Source organism: Berkeleyomyces rouxiae (genome assembly GCF_048999995.1).
Source record: "Berkeleyomyces rouxiae strain 22BRR77 chromosome Unknown BrBRR77_ptg000008l, whole genome shotgun sequence".
Lineage (NCBI taxonomy): Eukaryota > Fungi > Ascomycota > Sordariomycetes > Microascales > Ceratocystidaceae > Berkeleyomyces > Berkeleyomyces rouxiae.
In genome coordinates, this window is record NW_027396498.1 from 525,157 (window position 1) to 546,222 (window position 21,066).

A 21,066-nucleotide genomic window follows, 5' to 3' on the forward strand; every position below is an offset into this window, starting at 1 on the left:
CCTACGGCCGGACAACGTCTACGCATCCTTCAGCACAACGTGCACAAAATGAAGGCTGTTCATGAGACAATACTTGAGGCTGCTGCAACCGGAAAGGCGGACATTGTCTGCATCCAGGAGCCTTATACCATAAAACTCAAAGCTGGGTATAGAACATTGACGCAGCCGGGCTTCACCCTGGTTGTGCCGTTTAATGTTAGGAATCTCGAGGCCATGCCTTTGCGCCCGCGGGTCCTGACCTACGTCCGCCAAGGCCTGCCGTTTTCTGTGCTGTTCGAGTTTGGCGATGCTGAGAGTGATATTCAGACCCTGCGCATCCTTGCGTCGGAGCCGTTTTCGCTTCTCAATGTCTACAACGAACGCCAGCTGACTGTGCAGCCTGTCCCCGAGACCCAACCCCGCCCCTATACCATTGAGCGCACCAATCTTTTATCGCGCAATATTGACACCAGTACTTTGCTTCTCGGCGACTTCAATCTCCATCACCATTGGTGGAATTCCCAGCGAGAGCATCCCCACGAACCACGAGCTGACTCTTTTGCTAACTGGCTGATGTCGCAGAATGCCACCCTGATTGTCGACGACGACTACGTTGAACGCAACGGCGGCACATACGTCAACAGCAGCACGACCTCGGTGATCGACCTCGCATTTTCCCTGCGGTCTCGACCGGGCCTGTTTACGAACTGGAGGTATCTTCAGGAGACGGGCTCCGATCACCGGGCCATCAGTTTTGATTACGTCAGCACCACCACACCCAAAACCCTAACACGTAACCCGGCGTTCAACACCAAGACGGCCGACTGGTCGCTGTTTCGCAAGGAATGGCTGGCTGGCCAGGCTGACCTTGAGCTTCAGCTGTCCCTGGCAGAGATTTCTGCAGACGGTGACGCAATGGCGCGACTGCTTTCCGAGGCCCTGCAATCTGCTTGTCAGAGGTGCATGTCAGTGAAGAGGCACAGTGCCCGCGCAAAGCCATGGTGGACGCCCGAGCTACAATCACAACGTCAGGCCGCATCGCGCGCAGAGAGAAGATACAGACGAGGCAGGCTGTCGCTGGTTGAGTTTCATTCGATTCGCAACAAGTACACCCATGCTGTCGAAGATGCTAAGTCTACTCACTGGACTACCTTTCTTTCTGACGCTGACAACGAAAAGGTCTACACAGCCTGGAAATACACCAAGCCAGCTACGGCGAGTTACTTCCCCCCCATCCAGGGGCCAGACGGGTTAGCCAATACCCCCGAGGAGAAGGAAAAGGCTTTCCTGACGCTACTGGGTGCTACGTCTAGCGCAGGTGTCGACCCCCGACCTGACATTGCGGATACACACGACCCCCATCACGACCCCCATCACGACACCCCCCACGACACCCCCCCGAACGACACCGACCGAAGCATATACCCCTGGCCTGACCTTACAGACCACGAGATCAAGGAGGCAATCATGTCCGCCAACGCCAAGAAGGCCCCCGGGCCCGACGGCATGAACGCCAAGATCATCCAGATCGCCTTTGAGGCCCATCCCGCGCCCTTTCTCTCCGTCTACAAAGCCCTGTCTCGCCTCGGAATACACCCCACACTCTGGAAGCAAGCTACTGGGATTGTGCTCGCGAAAGACGGAAAGGCTGATTATTCAGTCGTAAAGTCCTACCGCATCATCTCACTGCTCAACTGTCTAGGCAAAGTGCTCGAGAAAGTCTTTGCGACCCGCTTAGGGTACCTCGCTAATTGCCATGACAGCTCGCTTCTAGACGACACTCAACTGGGAGGCCGCAAACAGCGTTCAGCCATGGACGCCGCTCTCGTATACGTCAGCCACCTGCAGAAGGTCAAGGAGATGAAGCTCGTTCCAAGCACTCTCTTCCTTGACGTCAAGGGCGCTTTCGACCACGTGTCAAAGCCCTGCTTGATGCGCAGCTTACGTGAGCTCGGTCTTCCCCTGGTGTTCCGAAAATGGGTTGCTTCGTTCCTCCAGGACCGTACTGTCGGCCTGCACATCGAGGGTCAGCCGTTTCCGATGACCCCGGTTAACATCGGCATCCCCCAAGGTTCCCCCATCAGTCCTCTACTCTTCCTGTTGTATGCTCGGCATATAGTGGCTCGGGTGGCCGGCGACACACCACAACTTCAGCTGTCGTATATAGACGACTTCAGCGTAACCGTGGCGTCCAAAAGCCCGAGGCGTTCAGCGGCGCTTCTCGAAGAACTCGTGACGGAGCTGCGGGCCAAGGCTCGTGACTACGGCATTGAGTTTGAAGAGAGCAAAACTGAGCTCATCCACTACACCGATGCTGCAAAGTGGGCCTCCCAAACTGTCCGAGTAGGTGATGTCACTGTGCGTCCCCAAAAGATGGTCAAGTGGCTAGGTTTCCATTTCGACAACAGACTTTCGTTTAAACAGCACGTCCAGGCACGGACCCAAAAGGCTGAGATCGCGTTCCGCGGCTTGCTTCGGCTCGCTTCGAACACGCGTGGACTGTCCATCGCGGCACTCCGTCAGCTCTACATCTCCTGTGTGGGTACCGTCGCCGATTACGGATCAATTCTCTGGTATGACCCGTCAAAACCCCAGCTCAGTCTGCAAAGGGTATACCAGAAACTGCAAAGCCAAGCTGCCGCCCGTATCCTAGGTACATTCCGCGGTTCACCAACACGCGCCGTCGAAGTCGAGGCCGGCCTCCCGCCCCCCTCTATTCGATTCGCCAAAGCACGCATGGCCTACGCCGCTCGCACTCTCCGCCTCCAACGCAACCATCCCGTCCGTGTTGCGTCCCAACCCGACAAGGACGAGCTTGCCCCCGATGACTCAGACCTGCCTCTCCTGGGGCATAACATGAGTGTCAAGACTCGACTCGGCTGCATCATGCGCGAGTTGAAGCCATTGGTGGCAGGCATGTGGAGACGAGAACGTCGCCGACAGGAGTGGGATAGTCCCTGGCAGCCGCCACTGACCGACCGCATCTCCATCGTCGTCGACCCTGGACCCAAGGAGGACGCTGCCGTCAGGCATGCCCAGTTCTTGTCAAGACTTCCGAACGATGCCGTCACCGTGTATACGGACGGCTCCAAAGAAGGCTCCAGGTGCTCGCTTGCAGCGTGCGTGGTCGATACCAAAACCGGTGAAATCAAAACGAAAGTCAGTCATCGACTGCAAGATGTGGAGGTTGCAGACTGCGAGAGCGCCGCCATCGTGGAGGCACTCACGCTCCTCGCCAAAACAGAAAAAATAACAAAGCAAGCTCGCCCCTGCTATGTGTTTGTCGACAGCCAAGCTGCCATTGCGCGGCTCCGCAAGCACGGCCACTTCGCGTGGCAGGCCCGCCGCGTCCTAGGTACATTCACGTCGCCAGTCACGGTGATGTGGTGTCCCGGGCACATGGGCATAGTGGGGAACGAGATTGCAGACGCGGTTGCACGCCAGGCTCTCGAGAGTGATGATGAACGCAAGTTCAGCTCACTGGGCAGTGTCTTCGCCAGGGTTAGGAGGTTTACCATGGACAAGTGGGAGACTCTCTGGGCTTTTGAGCGAGACACCGCCGCTGGTCCCTCCCATGGCTCGCACTACCTGCGTACCATCGGTGGTGATCCAGTTCTCCGTGCTAAGGCGCCCAAGGTTTCCGGACCAAGATGGCTAACCTCGGCGTACTTCCAGATGAAGGTGGGTAAAGGCAACTTGTTGCCCTACCTGCTGCTCATCAAGAAGACGGACTCGGACCGGTGCCGCCGTTGTCAAGAACATGAAAGCGAGAGCGTTGAGCATGTGCTGCTGCACTGCGCCGCATTTTCTGCAGAGCGTCAAGAGATGGCCATGGCATTGAGTCCTAAGTCGCTAGATCTCCCGACGCTCTTCAATACGAATAACGGAACCGAGGTGCTGCTGAAGTTTGTTCGCAAGACGGGTTTTTGCACGAAGGCCTGGGTAGAAGGTGTGGGGAGAAGAGAAAGTAGTGGTGGGAGGAGAGTGGAGGAAGTTGAGGAGTGAGGAGGAGTTGGTGCTTGTGTCTTTGGACAAATTACTGTGTCGACCACGACGTATTTCCTTTGTCGTTGATTTTTGCTGGAGTTTGGATGTTGTTTTATTGTACCTTGCTATGTGTAGATTTACTGCACCTCGCCATAACCCTATCAGGTTCCATGCGAGTAATGAATAAAAAAAAAAAAAAAAAGAACAACTCCGTTCGTTTGAAGCTTTGAAGAAGGCCCTTGTCTCTGCCCCGCTCCTTGCCACCTTCGACCCTGACCTCCCCACCATCGTTGAAGCCGATGCTTCCGGCTGGGCCCTGGGAGGTTCCCTCAGACAGCAAGGTGCTGATTCTCTTTGGCGTCCTGTTGCTTACTTCTCGCGAAAGCTCAGCCCAGCGGAAGTCAACTATCCTATCCACGATAAGGAAATGTTGGCCATCCACTCCTGCCTCCGCGCTTGGCGCTCCTACCTCGCTGGCATCCCGTTCGAAGTACACACCGACCACCAGAACCTTTTGTACTTCCAGAAGCAAAGAACCCTGTCAGAACGCCAACGCCGCTGGGCCCATGAATTGTCCGAGTTCGACTTTCGGTTAATTCATCGACCCGGCGTTACTCAAGTGACCTCCGATGCCCTTTCCCGCCGCGACCAAGACCTGCCCCAAGACCTCTCCGATGAACGCCTCCAGTCCCGTGTCCACCAAGTTCTGCGCCCTGACGGGCCCGACTTCGTCATTGCCGCCGCCGTTTGGGCTAAAGAGCCTGACAAAGACCCTGAAGGAACCCTGACCCTCGACCACGCTGCCCTAGATGCCCCTTTTGCTGACCCGGAACTCCAGACCCTCTGGCACTCGGCACTTACCCATAACGAACGTTATTGGCAAGCGCGACAAGCTGTCCAAGAACAAGCCCGCTCGTTCCCCAACGAGTGGGGCCTTCCTTGGCAGATCAGCGAGTGTACTCTCGACTCCGCCACCCGTCTCCTCTGGCGTGACCGCCTGTGGATCCCGTACTACGAGCCCCTCCGCACTCGTATCATCCAGCAAGTCCACGACTCCACGCTCACCGGTCACCCTGGAGGATCAGCAACCCGTGATCTAGTCAGCCGCTCCTACGCTTGGCCTGGCCTCTCTGACGATGTCCGCCGCTTCGTTGGTAATTGCGACACTTGCGGTAAAAGCAAGATTTGGCGCGACCAGAAGCGTGGCCTCCTGAAGCCCCTGCCCGTCCCGGACCGTGCCTGGCAAGAACTCGCCATGGATTTCATCGTCGGTCTCCCTGAGTCCGAAGGCTGCACTACTATCTTAGGTATTACAGACCGGCTGTCAAAGAGTAAAATCTTGATACCGCTGAAATCGTATACTGCCTCTGACGTAGCCAGAGCCTTCATCACACACGTCTTTGCCCACCATGGTCTACCCCGCGCCATCACGTCCGACCGAGGTCCCCAGTTCACCGGTTTATTCTGGACAGAAGTCTGTCGCCAGCTCTCCATCACCCGCCGCCTCTCCACTGCGTTCCATCCCGAGACCGACGGCGCCCAAGAGCGCTCCAACCAGGAGATCGAGACCTACCTCCGTGCCTTCACTGTTTTCCTGCAAGACGACTGGGCTGCACTTCTCCCCCAAGCCCAGGTCGCCCTGAACAATCGCACCGCTACTGCCACTGGCCTTTCCCCTTTTTTCTTCACCCATGGTTACAACATTGACCCCCTTGACATGACTACCGACCACGAACCAGGCTCCACCGTTTCCCCCGCCACTGCCGGCCACAACTGGCTCGCCAAGCACCGCGACGCAACCGCGTTCGCCCAGGCCTCCATGGCATTCGCCCTTGAAACACAGGAACGACATGCCAACCGGGGACGCCAGGCAGCGGAAGCTTTCAATGTCGGCGACCGAGTCTACCTGCGTCTGCGCAACGTGCGCACCATCCGCCCCTCGAAGACACTCGACTGGCTTGCCTTGCCCTACCGCGTTATCCAAGTCGTCGGTACGCACGCTGTCAAACTAGACACGCCCACCGGTATCCACCCCGTCTTCCACGTGAGTCTTGTCCGCCGCGCCCGTGATGACCCTCTGCCTTCCCAAGTCTTAGCCAACCCGGAACCACCTGCAATCGCGCCCGAAGAAGCCTCCGGCGATTTAGTGGCTGGCGAGTACCTTGTCGACGAGATCCTACAACACAAGGTCGTCGACAAACGTCACAAAGTGCTCGTCCAGTGGACTGGATGGGCAGAGCCAACATGGGAACCCTTGTCACACGTCCTAGACACAGCAGCGCTCGAGAGATACGAGCAGACCCACGAGTGCCCCTGGAAGTTGCCAGCAGTCCCCCGGAGGAGAGGGAGGAGGAGGCGATTGTAACGATCTATGGATCGAGGTAGGCTCAGGCTCCGCCCTCACCGCCGTTTACACCGCCGTCCACACCGCCTTGCACACCGCCGTTACTCACCGCCTGCCAAACCCGTGTGCACACCGTCGTTGTCAAGGGTACGCGTCATACCTCTACCGCGCGTATATAGATAGTGTTGTTTCCGCCCGTTTTCTTGTACATTAGTCTTTTCTCTTTATCTGTTTCTTAATTTATTTCTGCTGTTCTAAAAGCGTTCTCCTTTAGACCGTAAAGCCTTACAGTAACGATGACCCCGGCCCACGTTACCCAACCCGCGGACCGGATCCCTAACGGTGCGCAGCTTTTCGCGCAACTCCACCTGCAGGAACTATGGGATACAGCTAAGACGAAGGATTCGGATATTGCACTCATGTACCAAGCGTTGGCCAGTGGCGAACGAAGTTTTCCTCCTACCATCTCGAGAAAAGTCACGATCTCTATAGCGGAATGCGAGTTCGACGAGCGCGGCGCTCTAGTATATCGGCACAAACTGTTCGTGCCTGACTGGGAACCATTGCGAACTGCGCTGATCCAGAAAACACACGACTCACATGTCACAGGACACCCAGGTCGAGACGGCACGCTTGCGATTCTGTCCCGGGAATTCTTTTGGCCTGGCATTTCAAGAGAGGTGCGCCAATTCTGCGCCAATTGTGACGTGTGTGGACGATCCAAAGTATGGCGAGAAAGAAAGAAGGGACTCTTACGACCACTGCCTATCCCTGAACGACCACACTCGGAACTCGGTATCGATTTTATGACGGAACTACCTGCACGAAAGACTGGCGACCCACGATACTTGATGGTCATTGTGGACCGACTTACTGGAGCTGTCAGCTTGGAGGCCATGACAACTATGGCAGCCGAAAAGTGTGCAGAGCGGTTCGTACACTGCCACTGGAAACACCACGGCTTCCCTCACGCCTTAACATCAGACCGTGGAAGCAATTGGACGAGCGAATTTTGGACCAAGTTGTGCGAACTGACAGGGATCGAACAGAGACTGTCAACTGTCTTCCACCCAGAAACCGACGGAGCGACAGAAAGGATGAACCAGGAAGTGTTGGCCTACCTACGAGCATTCATTACTTATTCACAATACGACTGGCCCGACCTGCTACCATCCGCTATGTTAGCAATCAACAACCGAAACACTTCGACAGGAATGAGCCCCTTTTTCCTCACGCACGGCTACCATGTCAGTCCAATTCAGCAGGTCATCGCCGATCAGGCTCTTCACGGAGTTTTGGAGGCCACAGATGCGGAGAAGTTCGTTCAAAAGCTACGCGAAGGTTGGGAACTGGCACAAGCAGCAATGGCCACCCGTCAACAGGAAATGGAAGACCAGGCAAACAGATCACGTGGTGCCCAGGAACGCTTCGAAGTGGGTGACCTTGTATGGTTAAAACTCAAAAATATCAGCACTCCGCAACTGTTGAAGAAGCTTGCTTGGGCCAATGCCAAGTACCGCGTCACGAAAGTGGTTTCTCCCCATGTGGTCGAGCTTGATGTACCAACAAACATCCATCCCCGCTTCCATGTCGACCTCCTTAAACGAGCACCGAACAACCCGTTGCCCTCCCAAGAAACAGACGATGCCCAGCCTCCACACATTGAAGAGAACGACTACGGCGAGCCTGAATTTTTAGTCGAACAAATCCTGAGAAGTCGACGAAGACGCATTGGAAGGGGATTTCGAAGAGAACTACTCGTTAAATGGGTTGGATACGCAGAGCCCGATTGGAGACCACGAGCCGATTTTGAGGAGACTGAAGCACTGGACGCCTTTGAAGCGAAGTTTGGAGACGACGATGACGTTGGTGAACCAGAAGCCGGTGCGAGGACAGGGCCGCCCACACAGAGGAGAAGAGGGGGGTAATGTTACGGGTTGAGAACCCGTGGTTGGATCAGACAGAGCTGATCCAGTGCTTTCGAATGCAGGTCGTTTCACCGAATTTGGACAAGGTTTCGGATGAACTTCGGCAACTCTTCGGAGGCTTCGGAGAGCTCGGACCGGGTCGGACTTGAGGTCCGTGGGTAGGATTCGCCTAATCCGGCAGGATGCAAAAAGGTCCGAAGTGTTCCGAGGGAAACTGAGGGATTCTGACGGGATCGGAGCTAACCTCGAGTTATCGCCGAAAACTCGGACATAAGGAGCTCACGGAGGGATATTGAGCCGATCGGGAACTTGCATTTGTAAGCACAAAAATGTCTATATAGTAGACCCAAATCCGCTGTTTAGTTTAGTCTTTCTTCTTCCTTTTTCTCTCCATCAAAAGATAATAAACAGCATTCTGGTCATAACTGCAAGACTCTCTTGTACTTAGTGAACCGCTCACACCCGTGCACATAAAAGTGGGTCCCGACCCCTGTGACACAAAAAGTGGGTCGCACCCTGGTCGACTAAAAGTGGGTCCACAAACCCTAACCCGAAAGTGGACCCAACTTCAAATCACACAAAAAGTGGGTCAACATGGATCAGCCCAAAGATGATCCAACGTCGGGTCCACGACCCGTAACACTCAGCCTTTTGGGTCCGTGCCTGGACGTGCTGTTTAAACGAAAGTCTGTTGTCGAAATGGAAACCTAGCCACTTGACCATCTTTTGGGGACGCACAGTGACATCACCTACTCGGACAGTTTGGGAGGCCCATTTTGCAGCATCGGTGTAGTGGATCAGCTCAGTTTTGCTCTCTTCAAACTCAATGCCGTAGTCGCGAGCCTTGGCCCGCAGCTCCGTCACGAGTTCTTCGAGAAGCGCCGCTGAACGCCTCGGGCTTTTGGACGCCACGGTTACGCTGAAGTCGTCTATATACGACAGCTGAAGTTGTGGTGTGTCGCCGGCCACCCGAGCCACTATATGCCGAGCATACAACAGGAAGAGTAGAGGACTGATGGGGGAACCTTGGGGGATGCCGATGTTAACCGGGGTCATCGGAAACGGCTGACCCTCGATGTGCAGGCCGACAGTACGGTCCTGGAGGAACGAAGCGACCCATTTTCGGAACACCAGGGGAAGACCGACCTCACGTAAGCTGCGCATCAAGCAGGGCTTTGACACGTGGTCGAAAGCGCCCTTGACGTCAAGGAAGAGAGTGCTTGGAACGAGCTTCATCTCCTTGACCTTCTGCAGGTGGCTGACGTATACGAGAGCGGCGTCCATGGCTGAACGCTGTTTGCGGCCTCCCAGTTGAGTGTCGTCTAGAAGCGAGCTGTCATGGCAATTAGCGAGGTACCCTAAGCGGGTCGCAAAGACTTTCTCGAGCACTTTGCCTAGACAGTTGAGCAGTGAGATGATGCGGTAGGACTTTACGACTGAATAATCAGCCTTTCCGTCTTTCGCGAGCACAATCCCAGTAGCTTGCTTCCAGAGTGTGGGGTGTATTCCGAGGCGAGACAGGGCTTTGTAGACGGAGAGAAAGGGCGCGGGATGGGCCTCAAAGGCGATCTGGATGATTATTACGGATAGGGCCCGAAGAAAGGATTAGGGTTCCGGGTACAGCCAACGACTCGGGACAATGATAGGTTCCTGAGGTGGACAGTCGGGCCTGTGGAGGAAGACGTCAGTTAGACAGAGTGCTAAGACGTATGGTCGGTTGAGATGAAGAGGCAACACACAACTTAGATGGCTATTCTGAGAATAGAGCGGTACAAAGAGGAAGGAGGAGGAACAATCACACACTTCAAAGAAGAAGAAAGGTTGAACTGCAAAGAAAGCAAGAACAGAATGGTATAAAGAAGAAGAAGAAGGTAAGCAAGTGCATGTGATTGTTAAGCTTGGAGAACAAGAGTAAACCTGATCAACTCAGGGCAGGAGACGACGATATTTATGTTGTCGGCGCTCCTGACAAAACTCTGTCTTCCCAAGCTAGAAACAATCAACATCTAACTACGAACAAAAGATAAGTCTCGTGTAAACAAGACGTAACAGGTTCGTAACAATCGAACCAGATAACAACCCCCACCTAAGCACGCAATGGCAATTGCAACAAGAAAACTCCGCAGCAGCAGAACAACGTCTATCAGAGCACCCGTGCTCAGCACATCCCACGACAACCTCATATCCGTTGATCAACTCACGATCTACACAGACCAACCTGTGCCATAAGCGCATCTTCATAGGTCGCCGACCTTCGGCGTTGTGGAAAAGAAGAGTGGGGTAGGTCTCATGCATAACCCTTAGCATGAGCAGTGTCAGGATAGCTATTCATGACAGTAGCCCCCCTTTTTATGACTGATTTCCACAGCAGTACTAAGATCGTCTGGCGTTAGGCATCCTCTTGTAGAATTCTGCAACCTTCTCAGGTGCATTGGCTAAATGGTCCAGAGGTTCCCAGGAGGGTCCATCATGTTCATAGCCCTCCCAAACTACTTGATATTGCAGAGGGCCACGCGAAGACACGCCTATAATTTCCTTGACCACAAATTCTTCCTCGCCATCTACTATGACGGGAGGAGGAGGAGGGTTTTTCTGGCCAGGAAGAGGATCCGACGCACATGGTTCCAGCAGACAAACGTGGAAGACGGGATGAACCTTCATAGTGGCAGGGAGTGCCAACTCGTAGGCATGCGAAGACACCTTCCGTAGAATCTTAAATGGGCCAAGCTTCTTGAAGTCCAACTTCTTTGAAGGACGAGTAGTTCGAATATTTCTACTCAAAAGCCACACTAAGTCCCCTTCTCGAAGGAGAGGGGCGGAAGATTTGTGTCGATTCGCGTACTCGGTCATCCGCTCACGGCTCCACGTAATTTCAGTTTTTAAAAACTGACAAATGTTGTCAAGCTCTTTAACAAAGTTCCGCAACGGGCCTTTTTCCACAGAGACTGGGAGCGACTCACGCCCACTTCTGGGGTGAAACCCGTGGTTCGCAAAGAAGGGCGTCAGCATAGTAGAACTGGACTCGGAGTCATTGTAAGAGAACTCCGCCAAGGGCAAAAGATCAGCCCAATTGTCCTGTCTATAGTTGGTGTAACCCCGCAGGTATTGCTCCAAAATAGAGTTCACACGCTCAGTCTGACCATCGGTCTGAGGGTGGAACGCAGTACTCAGATTTTGCTTTATGCCCAACAGTTTGGCTAAAGCCTTGGAAAAAGCCGACGTAAACAGACTACCCCTGTCGGACACAATGTCCAATGGCAGACCGTGGAGCCTATACACTGCTGACAAATAGAGCTTAGCAAAACCTGCAGCATCCAGCGAGGAATCGCAAGGTATAAAGTGAGCCATTTTGCTAAGCCTATCGACGACAACGAGAATCATGTCAAAAGAATTGGAGACCGGCAAGCCGGTGATAAAATCAAGGGACACAGATGTCCACCGAGCTTGCGGAATGGTCAGAGGTTTCAGTAGACCGTAGGGACTATGTCGCGCGGACTTGATCCGTTGGCAGACCTCACAATTTCGGATGTACCGGATGACATCACGACGCATCCCGGGCCACCAGTATTCCCGAACAAGAAGTTCAAAAGTGTTCTTTTGTCCAGGGTGTCCGCTAGGCATAATATCATGACAATTCTTCAATGCACGAACTCGTAGATCCTCGTTCGGCAAATATAGAAGGTCGTTGACAAACAAAAGACCGTCATTGTCAAGCCTGCAGACACTGAGGTCCACATCTGGAGGTTTGGTCGACTGGCCTCGAAGAGCAGAAATAACATCAAGAGCCCACTTGTCCGTGGATAGCGCGATTTTTACCTCGTCTACCAAAGACATGGTACCAATAAAATTTTCAGGGGGAATAATAGGAGCACACAGCTCTTTATCCTCCTCAGAAGAAGAAGAAACGAGGTCTTCGTAGCGTCTGGTCAGGGCATCAGCTCTAGAATTCAAGGAGCCAGGCCTATAAGTGATGACATAACGGTACTCGCTCAGTTCCATAGCCCACCTCGCTTGCCGTCTGTTCATGGCCGGAATTTGCTTAAGAACGGCTAAATTCCGATGGTCCGTCAATACCAGAACAGGTTTTTCCAGACTTTCAACCATGAATCGCCACGACTTTAGAGACTCCACAATGGCTAACAACTCCTTGTCACCTACGCCGTAGTTACACTGGGCAGGATTCATTTTTTGAGAGAAATAGGCCACGGGGTGTAGTAGAAGCCCCTTGTCAGTCGGGTGGTATTGAGACATGACGGCAGATATTACACGGTCAGACGCGTCTGTTTCAATAACAGTGTCCAACAGGTAATCAAAGTGCTTGAGGATAGGTTCAGAGCAGAAAAGGTCCTTCAGGGTGTGAAATGCTGCCTCACATTCAGAGGACCAGACAAAAGATTGCGTCTTTTTAGTCAACTCGAAGAGAGGTGTGCAGATTCTAGAGAAGTCACGGATGAACCTCCTATAGAAATTGGCAAAACCCAAAAAGGACTGGACTCCCTTAACAGTTCGGGGAGCCTCCCACTCACGGACAGCCGCAACTTTAGCGGGGTCCATCTTCAGAGCATCGGCTGAAATAACAAAGCCAACAAAGGTAGTTTCAGTCTTGTCGAATTCGCATTTTTCACCCTTGACAAACAGACTGGCCTGCGCTAATTTTAGCAGGACTTTGCGCACATGAACATCATGTTCCTCTTGGTTCAGAGAGAACACCAGGATATCATCCAAGTAACAGACACAGAATATGTCCAAATACTCCGACAAGACCTCGCTGACATATTTCTGACACGTGGCAGGAGCATTGGTGAGCCCAAACGGCATCACATTGTACTCAAAAATGCCATATCGAGTTCTGAAAGCTGTCTTGTATTCATCACCTTTCTTGATGCGAATCAAGTGGTACGCGGCTCTCAGATCCAGCTTTGTAAAAATGTTTCCCGTAGCCGCCGTGCGCAGTGATTCATTGATCCGAGGCAGAGGAGTTACGTCTTTGATGGTGATATCATTGACGGCTCGGAAATCAACACAGAATCGTAAACTGCCTGGCTTCCTAGCAAAAAGAATCGGGGAAGCCAGCGGCGAAGAGGAAGAGGAAATAAAGCCTTTAGCAAGCATGCCATCTAGATATTTTTTGACAGCCTGCAACTCGAGTGGAGTCATATCGTACAGCGGGGCCTTGGGGTATTTCGCATCGGGAACGAAGTTAATCGCATGATCAATGTCCCGGTGAGGTGGTAGTTGATCAGCACCTTCTCGAGAGAACAGAGGAAGTAGGTCATGGTATTTCTTCGGGATGCGTTCAAGGAGCCGTGCATGCTCTTGTTCCGGAGTTAGGTCCTCCTGATTGAGATAATCCAGGACTTCCTGAGCGGTGACACGATAAATCTGTAGTTTCTCAGCTTTGGCAAAGCGATGCAAAGCCTGAGACGACACCGTCACACAGGAACAAGACACAGCTGACGATTGTGCAATAAAAGAAGGAAGGGGTGAAGTGGCTGAAGCAGGAGCAGATCCCTCAATCTGACTGCCAGCGGTAGAAGCAATATTTTTGTCGTTTTTTGTATAAGAAAAATCAAACGAAGCGCCAGAATCAGTAGAAGCAGTCGAAACAGAAGAAGAAGAAGAAGAAGAATCAGAAGCTGCCACAGCATTGCCATCGGCGGTAGAAGTAACCGATATCTTGAGCGTATTGGAAGGCCAAGAAATTTCCGGGTTATGGGCGTCGAGCCAGCATTTCCCCAGGATGATGTGGTAGCCCCCAAGCTTCGTGATTTGAAAAACCAAAGTTTCTGAATAATTAGGAAAAGAGAGGGACAAAGGAACTTGGTGGGTCACTTTACCCGCAGCAGTTTCACTACCATCAACAACATGGAGCGACTCGGCTCTGGCCTTGAGAACAGTAGGAATCTGATGCCTTGCTATAAATTCAGAATCCACAAAACAAGTTGTTGATCCCGAATCCACCATAGCGTAGGCCTCAATGGAATTATTCACTGTCACAGGAATAACCAGAGGGGGAGAGTTACCATAATCGATAGCATTATCAAGAGAACAAGTGCTGATTCTCAAGAGACCCTCATCAGCAGCGTCAGGGCTAGCCAGGACCAGAGGGGAATGGGTCGGTAGCCCTTCTAGTTTTTTGACGCATCAGGCGCAGGGGCCGTCGAGGGAGCCCGGGTAGAAGTGGAGGGAGAAGGGACAGTAGCTGCGCGAAGAGCAAGGTTGTTTTTGGGGCAAGCCTTTAGCATGTGGTCCTTTACGCCACACTTCCAACAAACACCCTTTGCCATTTTGCCGTCAGCAGTCTTACGGAAGGGTAGACCGTTGGCATCGGGACCTGCAGAGGTACCCTTAGCTGGCTTGGTGTTGGGGACAGCTTTTTGGGCGCCAGCATTTCTCGAACGAGAATCTTGCTGAAAGGGGACCACACCAGGAGGCGGTTGGATTTTCCCGTTGTTTCCCCGGGTTCGGTTGTTGATCGTATTGTCCAGCGTGTTGCAGAAATTAGCGAACTGATCAAGCGTTCCCTTAGGGGCAGGATAGGTGTTCCAAGCCAGAGCGTCCTGTATGTGGGGCTTGAGGCCTCGCTGAAATAGTGCAATGGTGAAATCAGCGTCGGCCCAACCGAGTTTCTTCAACAGCGTTGTAAAAGCAGAGTGATAGGCAGTACAAGTACCTGTCTGCTTTAAGTCGAAGATCTGCTGGGTCGCAGTCATGCGCCAGTCAGGGTCATCGAAAGCCTCAGCTAACGATTTCATAAAATCGTCGTACGTTTCAAAGTTCATGTGTCCAGTGGCCGGGTCCATCCGAGGCATGGCCCAATCCAGAGCGCCATCTCTAAGGTAGGAGAAGGCAGTCATCAGCTTGCGCTGCTCCGTGCGGTGGTGCTTGGGTGCAGCAGCAAATTTGACCGCAAGTTGCCTCTGGAACGCCTGGAAGCCTTGCTGATTGCCATCATAGGGCACGACATCAAGATGCTTGTCGGCCTCTTTCAACGGATCGGCATCCTCTTCCCGTTTGACTCGGGGAAGAGACTCAAGGGAGTTGAAGCGGGCTTCAGCGCCAGCCTGGAACGCAGCCCAGTAAACCTGAGCCGCATCAGGAACAGAGCCAACGGGGATGGGCGGGGCACCATCGTCGGTGCGCAGACCAGACATGTAAGCCGCCACAATAGCCATTTTGATCTCAGCACTGAATTCCCTAGGAAGGGCACCGAGATGCCAGTTCTCAGGAGTTCGGTCAGGAATCGACAGGAGGAACGTATTGAGATGCTCGATCATTTCGCGAGTGAGGGCCATTGCGAGTTGAAACGTAATAGAGAGGAAGAATAAATGAGGGGAGAAAAAAGTGCCAAAGAAAGCCAAAGTTATAATAGCGTCGGGTCTTCAAATGAAGCTTAACAAAATATTACGGATAGGGCCCGAAGAAAGGATTAGGGTTCCGGGTACAGCCAACGACTCGGGACAATGATAGGTTCCTGAGGTGGACAGTCGGGCCTGTGGAGGAAGACGTCAGTTAGACAGAGTGCTAAGACGTATGGTCGGTTGAGATGAAGAGGCAACACACAACTTAGATGGCTATTCTGAGAATAGAGCGGCACAAAGAGGAAGGAGGAGGGACAATCACACACTTCAAAGAAGAAGAAAGGTTGAACTGCAAAGAAAGCAAGAACAGAATGGTATAAAGAAGAAGAAGAAGGTAAGCAAGTGCATGTGATTGTTAAGCTTGGAGAACAAGAGTAAACCTGATCAACTCAGGGCAGGAGACGACGATATTTATGTTGTCGGCGCTCCTGACAAAACTCTGTCTTCCCAAGCTAGAAACAATCAACATCTAACTACGAACAAAAGATAAGTCTCGTGTAAACAAGACGTAACAGGTTCGTAACAATCGAACCAGATAACAACCCCCACCTAAGCACGCAATGGCAATTGCAACAAGAAAACTCTGCAGCAGCAGAACAACGTCTATCAGAGCACCCGTGCTCAGCACATCCCACGACAACCTCATATCCGTTGATCAACTCACGATCTACACAGACCAACCTGTGCCATAAGCGCATCTTCATAGGTCGCCGACCTTCGGCGTTGTGGAAAAGAAGAGTGGGGTAGGTCTCATGCATAACCCTTAGCATGAGCAGTGTCAGGATAGCTATTCATGACAATGGACCTGGGGCCCAGTCGAAGAACGAGCTTTCGAGACGCTGAAGAACCTTTTTATTACCGCCCCGGTTCTAGCGATGTGGGACGAAGACAGGAAGACGATCGTGGAATGCGACTGTTCTGGATGGGCCCTGGGAGGAACTCTATCCCAAGTGGACGACGAAGGCGAACTGCGCCCAGTAGCATTCTTTTCCAAGAAGCTGTCCCCTGCCGAGGTCAACTATGAGATTCACGACAAAGAGCTCCTGGCAGTTGTGAAGTGCTTGGAAGAGTGGAGGGGCGAATTGAAGAGTCTTGGCGCCCCCTTCAAAATATTGACCGACCACAAGAACCTGCAATACTTTATGACGACACGGAAACTTTCAGAGCGGCAGGTTCGGTGGTCCCAGAAGCTTTCAGAATACGACTTCCAGCTTGAGTTCCGATCAGGAAGCAAAAGTGGTAAACCCGACGCCCTTAGCAGACGAGAACAAGACATTCCTCAAGGCGAAGACGACGACAGGTTAAAATCTCGGATCATGAGACTTGTCAAGGACCATTGGGTGTCACCAGATGCAGCAGTAACTGTAACGATCTATGGATCGAGGTAGGCTCAGGCTCCGCCCTCACCGCCGTTTACACCGCCGTCCACACCGCCTTGCACACCGCCGTTACTCACCGCCTGCCAAACCCGTGTGCACACCGTCGTTGTCAAGGGTACGCGTCATACCTCTACCGCGCGTATATAGATAGTGTTGTTTCCGCCCGTTTTCTTGTACATTAGTCTTTTCTCTTTATCTGTTTCTTAATTTATTTCTGCTGTTCTAAAAGCGTTCTCCTTTAGACCGTAAAGCCTTACAATAGAAACAGATCTACCCTTGTTTACACTGTCCTCGTTTCTTTTACCCTGTCTTCGTACCTTTTCCTCGTTACCACCCGCCACCTGTACATCGTTTCTCTCTGTTCCTCTTTTGTTCCACCGTCACATGCCCTACTGTGCACCTACCACCGACCCCGACTCTGACACCACTTCCAACAACACCGTCTTCTTCGACTCTGAGCCTCCTCCGACAGCCATGTCCGATCCTACTGTCCCTGTTCCAGCCCCGGCGGCCCCGTCGCTTCAAGATCTGCTGCAAGCCATCCAGCAGCTCAACGAGAAGCACGACCACGCGCAACAACAATTGCGCGACGAGTTCAACAGTGGCCAACAAAAACGAGATCAGGCCATCGCCGATCTCCAAGCTTTTGCCCGTGCTGCCACCGCTACTTCCGCTCCCGCCGTCGTCCCTGCGTCCCCTGTCCCCACTGCTGTCCCCGCTGCTCCCGTGCCCGTTGCAACTACGGAAAGAAACCTCGAACCGAGGAAGCGTGCCCTCCCGGATATCGCCTTGTTTTCCGGCCAACGCTCTGCCTACCGCGTCTGGGCCCTGAGTGCCCGCTCCAAGCTTGCACTGGACAGCGAGTCAATCGGTGACCACCGCAAGCAATACGCGTACCTTTTTGCGCGTATGACGGTAGAAGCCCAGAACCTCGTCGTGGCGTACTTCGAGCAGGGCTTGCTGAACGACACCGGGCCCCACCAGTTCCTGGAGTACTTGGACTCCATATTCATCGACCCCTTTGCTGCTGACCGTGCTCTCTTCCACCTGGACAACATGCGCCAGGGACCCTCTGAACCCTTCGCCTTGTTCCTGCCCCGCTTCGAAAAAGTCCTCCAGGACGCCAACATCATTGGCGACCGCAACCGCATTTCGAAGTTGCAAACCGCCATGGCGCCTGCCCTCCGACAAGCGATGGTCTATGTCAACGTCCCCGCGACGTACCCTGAATTTACCAACTGCATGCAAAACGTCGCTTCCAAGGCTGAGCAATTCCTACCTCGTCCCCGCCGCGGCCACTACTCCGCTTTCACTGATAACACGACCTACTCTCCGTACGCTGCCCACCCTGTTTCCCCTGCTCCTGCTGGCCCTTTTTTTTTTTTTTTATTCATTACTCGCATGGAACCTGACAGGGTTATGGCGAGGTGTATATTAATACTATACACGAATCAAGGTTTAACGGAATCTCAAACAAGCTAGCTACTACACATAATATACTCCAAACCCCTGGCAGGGAGGCAGTTACATCTAAGATCCCACAAATATAATCCCCAAGTTATGACAGAAAGGAAATACATGAATAGCTTTTGGTATGAATTTCCAACGAGCAGCACTAACCCCAAGTGCCCCAGTCAAGGTTGACTGCTCGTAGAAAATTGGCGTCACTGGTAGGAATCGAACCTACGACTTCTCGGTAGCTAACCGAAAAGCCTTGCCAGGTGCTATACCACTGCACCACAGCGACCGCTGGCCCTTTTGTTTCCTCCGTTCCCCCGTCGGCTGCTGCTCGTCACCCCGATGCTATGGATTGGACTCCCACTGTCACTGCCACGGCCCTTCAGCCCCTGACCGACGAGGAGCGCGAGCGCCTCCGCCGCAACCGCGCCTGCTTCCGCTGCCGCCAGACTGGCCATCTGCGCCAGAACTGTCCACTGAACTTTGTCCCCACTACTACCGTCCCTGTCCGCTCCACCAACCTTCCCCAGCTTGCTGCGCCGACCCCAGCTCTGCCCCTGCCTGTGCCCACGCCCGCGTCCCGCGACATGTCGGGAAATGGAGAGCTCTAGGCGAACGTCGCCGTCTAGAGCCCCAAGGAGAGAAGATCGCTCGGGAGGAAATGGGGGCTAGAGGTACCTATATAGATGTTGTTCTCAATAAAACTTGTTCTACCTCTGCCTTCGTCGACTCCGGTTGCCTGTGTCTTGCCACCGTCTCTCCGCGCACCGCCACCCGCGCCCACGCTACTATCCTGCCCATCTGCCCTCGTCCAATTGCTCAAGTAGTTAATGACCAAAACCCACCCGTCATCGATCAAGTCGCCGTTTTTGACCTTGGTCTCGGAGGATTGGACGAGAAACTCTACGCTTACATCGTCCCTGGTCAGACTGAGGACCTCATCCTGGGTCAAGGCTGGATTGCCAAGCACGACGCTTCCCTCCGCCCTGCCCAGAACGAAGTCTTCATCCGCTTGCCCACTCCCCTTCGTCTTACCAACTGTACTGCCGTCGCTGTGGTGCAGTGGTATAGCACCTGGCAAGGCTTTTCAGTTAGCTACCGAGAAGTCGTAGGTTCGATTCCTACCAGTGACGCCAATTTTCTACGAGCAGTCAACCTTGACTGGGGCACTTGGGGTTAGTGCTGCTCGTTGGAAATTCATACCAAAAACTATTCATGTATTTCCTTTCTGTCATAACTTGGGGATTATATTTGTGGGATCTTAGATGTAACTGCCTCCCTGCCAGGGGTTTGGAGTATATTATGTGTAGTAGCTAGCTTGTTTGAGATTCCGTTAAACCTTGATTCGTGTATAGTATTAATATACACCTCGCCATAACCCTGTCAGGTTCCATGCGAGTAATGAATTAAAAAAAAAAAAAACTGTACTGCCAATCCCGATGTCCTCCCTGTTACTGCCCACGCCGTCCGCGCCTTTCACCTCAGAGCCCGCCGTTCTCACAATGTCCGCATCTTCTCCGCCACTCTTCACGACATTGAGAAGGCCCTCAAGGCCAAAATTTACACCGACCCCCGCGCCAACTGTCCCGAGTGGCTCCTTCCTGTCATCGACGCTTTCGACAGGAAGAAAGCTTCCGAGCTCCCCCCGAACCGCCCTGGCATTGATACAGAGATCCGCCTTAAACCAGGCTTGTCCCCGCCCTCGTGCCCTCTGTACTCAATGAGCCGAGAAGAACTGCTGCTGCTCCGGAAAACTCTCTACGACTTGCTCGACGCTGGCTTTATCCGAGCCAGTAGTGCTGAGGGAGGTGCTCCTGTCATCTTCGTGAAGAAACCTGGTGGTGGTCTTCGTTTTTGCGTAGACTACCGTGCCCTGAACAGCGTCACAGAGAAGGATGGTTACCCGTTACCACTGATCAACGACACCCTCCGTGACATCGCTGCCGCCAAGTACGTCTCCAAGGTCGATGTAATCTCCGCGTTCCACCGTCTCCGCCTGAAAGAAGGTAGTGAAGCCTACACGGCCTTCCGCACCCATCTCGGCGCATATGAATGGCTAGTCACCCCTTTCGGCCTCACTGGTGCTCCTGCTGCTTTCCAACGTTTTATCAATCATGTGCTCTCCCGCTGGCTCGGTATCTCCTGCTCTGCTTACCTCGACGATGTAGTGATCTACAGCTCTGTGTTACGGGTCGTGGACCCGATGTTGGATCATCTTTGGGCTGATCCATGTTGACCCACTTTTTGTGTGATTTGAAGTTGGGTCCACTTTCGGGTTAGGGTTTGTGGACCCACTTTTAGTCGACCAGGGTGCGACCCACTTTTTGTGTCACATGGGTCGGGACCCACTTTTATGTTCAGGGGGTATGGACCCATTTTTATTGTACAGGGGTCATAGGGCTGGTTGCCCTGGTGGGGCGCACACAACTGGATTCTCAAACGCCTATAAAGCATGGCCAGTTCCCCCACCTTTAGTTTAGATTTTCTTCTTCCTTTTCTTTCTTTTCTTCCCTATGTTAAAGATAATAAACAGCATTTGGTCATAACTATGAGATTCTCTCATACTTAGTGAAACCCGTCACATATTATCTTTAACATCTTCTTGAGTTTTCTCACGATCCCCTGGAGTT

At 53.0% G+C, this 21,066-nt stretch overlaps 6 protein-coding genes across 6 annotated transcripts; 3 read left to right on the forward strand and 3 right to left on the reverse strand.

Annotated features, from left to right (window-relative positions):
- Positions 1-48: 48 nt before the first annotated feature.
- On the forward strand, positions 49-8,387 carry BROUX77_006293 (uncharacterized protein; the record flags this gene model as incomplete). The annotated part of the gene is made up of 4 exons (XM_073751261.1): positions 49-3,928; positions 4,263-6,285; positions 6,594-8,194; positions 8,275-8,387. 4 exons carry the CDS (start codon positions 49-51, stop codon positions 8,385-8,387), a joined length of 7,617 nt encoding a protein of 2,538 aa, XP_073603362.1.
- Positions 8,388-8,811: 424 nt separating this feature from the next.
- On the reverse strand, positions 8,812-9,522 carry BROUX77_006294 (uncharacterized protein; the record flags this gene model as incomplete). Its single annotated transcript, XM_073751262.1, has 1 exon — positions 8,812-9,522. One exon carries the CDS (start codon positions 9,520-9,522, stop codon positions 8,812-8,814), a length of 711 nt encoding a protein of 236 aa, XP_073603363.1.
- Positions 9,523-10,611: 1,089 nt separating this feature from the next.
- On the reverse strand, positions 10,612-14,202 carry BROUX77_006295 (uncharacterized protein; the record flags this gene model as incomplete). The annotated part of the gene is made up of 1 exon (XM_073751263.1): positions 10,612-14,202. One exon carries the CDS (start codon positions 14,200-14,202, stop codon positions 10,612-10,614), a length of 3,591 nt encoding a protein of 1,196 aa, XP_073603364.1.
- Positions 14,203-14,366: 164 nt separating this feature from the next.
- Positions 14,367-15,533, reverse strand: BROUX77_006296 (uncharacterized protein; the record flags this gene model as incomplete). Its single annotated transcript, XM_073751266.1, has 1 exon — positions 14,367-15,533. The coding sequence occupies one exon, from the start codon at positions 15,531-15,533 to the stop codon at positions 14,367-14,369; it is 1,167 nt and encodes a 388-aa protein (XP_073603365.1).
- Positions 15,534-16,474: 941 nt separating this feature from the next.
- On the forward strand, positions 16,475-16,987 carry BROUX77_006297 (uncharacterized protein; the record flags this gene model as incomplete). The annotated part of the gene is made up of 1 exon (XM_073751267.1): positions 16,475-16,987. The coding sequence occupies one exon, from the start codon at positions 16,475-16,477 to the stop codon at positions 16,985-16,987; it is 513 nt and encodes a 170-aa protein (XP_073603366.1).
- Positions 16,988-17,362: 375 nt separating this feature from the next.
- On the forward strand, positions 17,363-19,047 carry BROUX77_006298 (uncharacterized protein; the record flags this gene model as incomplete). Its single annotated transcript, XM_073751268.1, has 2 exons — positions 17,363-18,328; positions 18,700-19,047. 2 exons carry the CDS (start codon positions 17,363-17,365, stop codon positions 19,045-19,047), a joined length of 1,314 nt encoding a protein of 437 aa, XP_073603367.1.
- Positions 19,048-21,066: the final 2,019 nt, after the last annotated feature.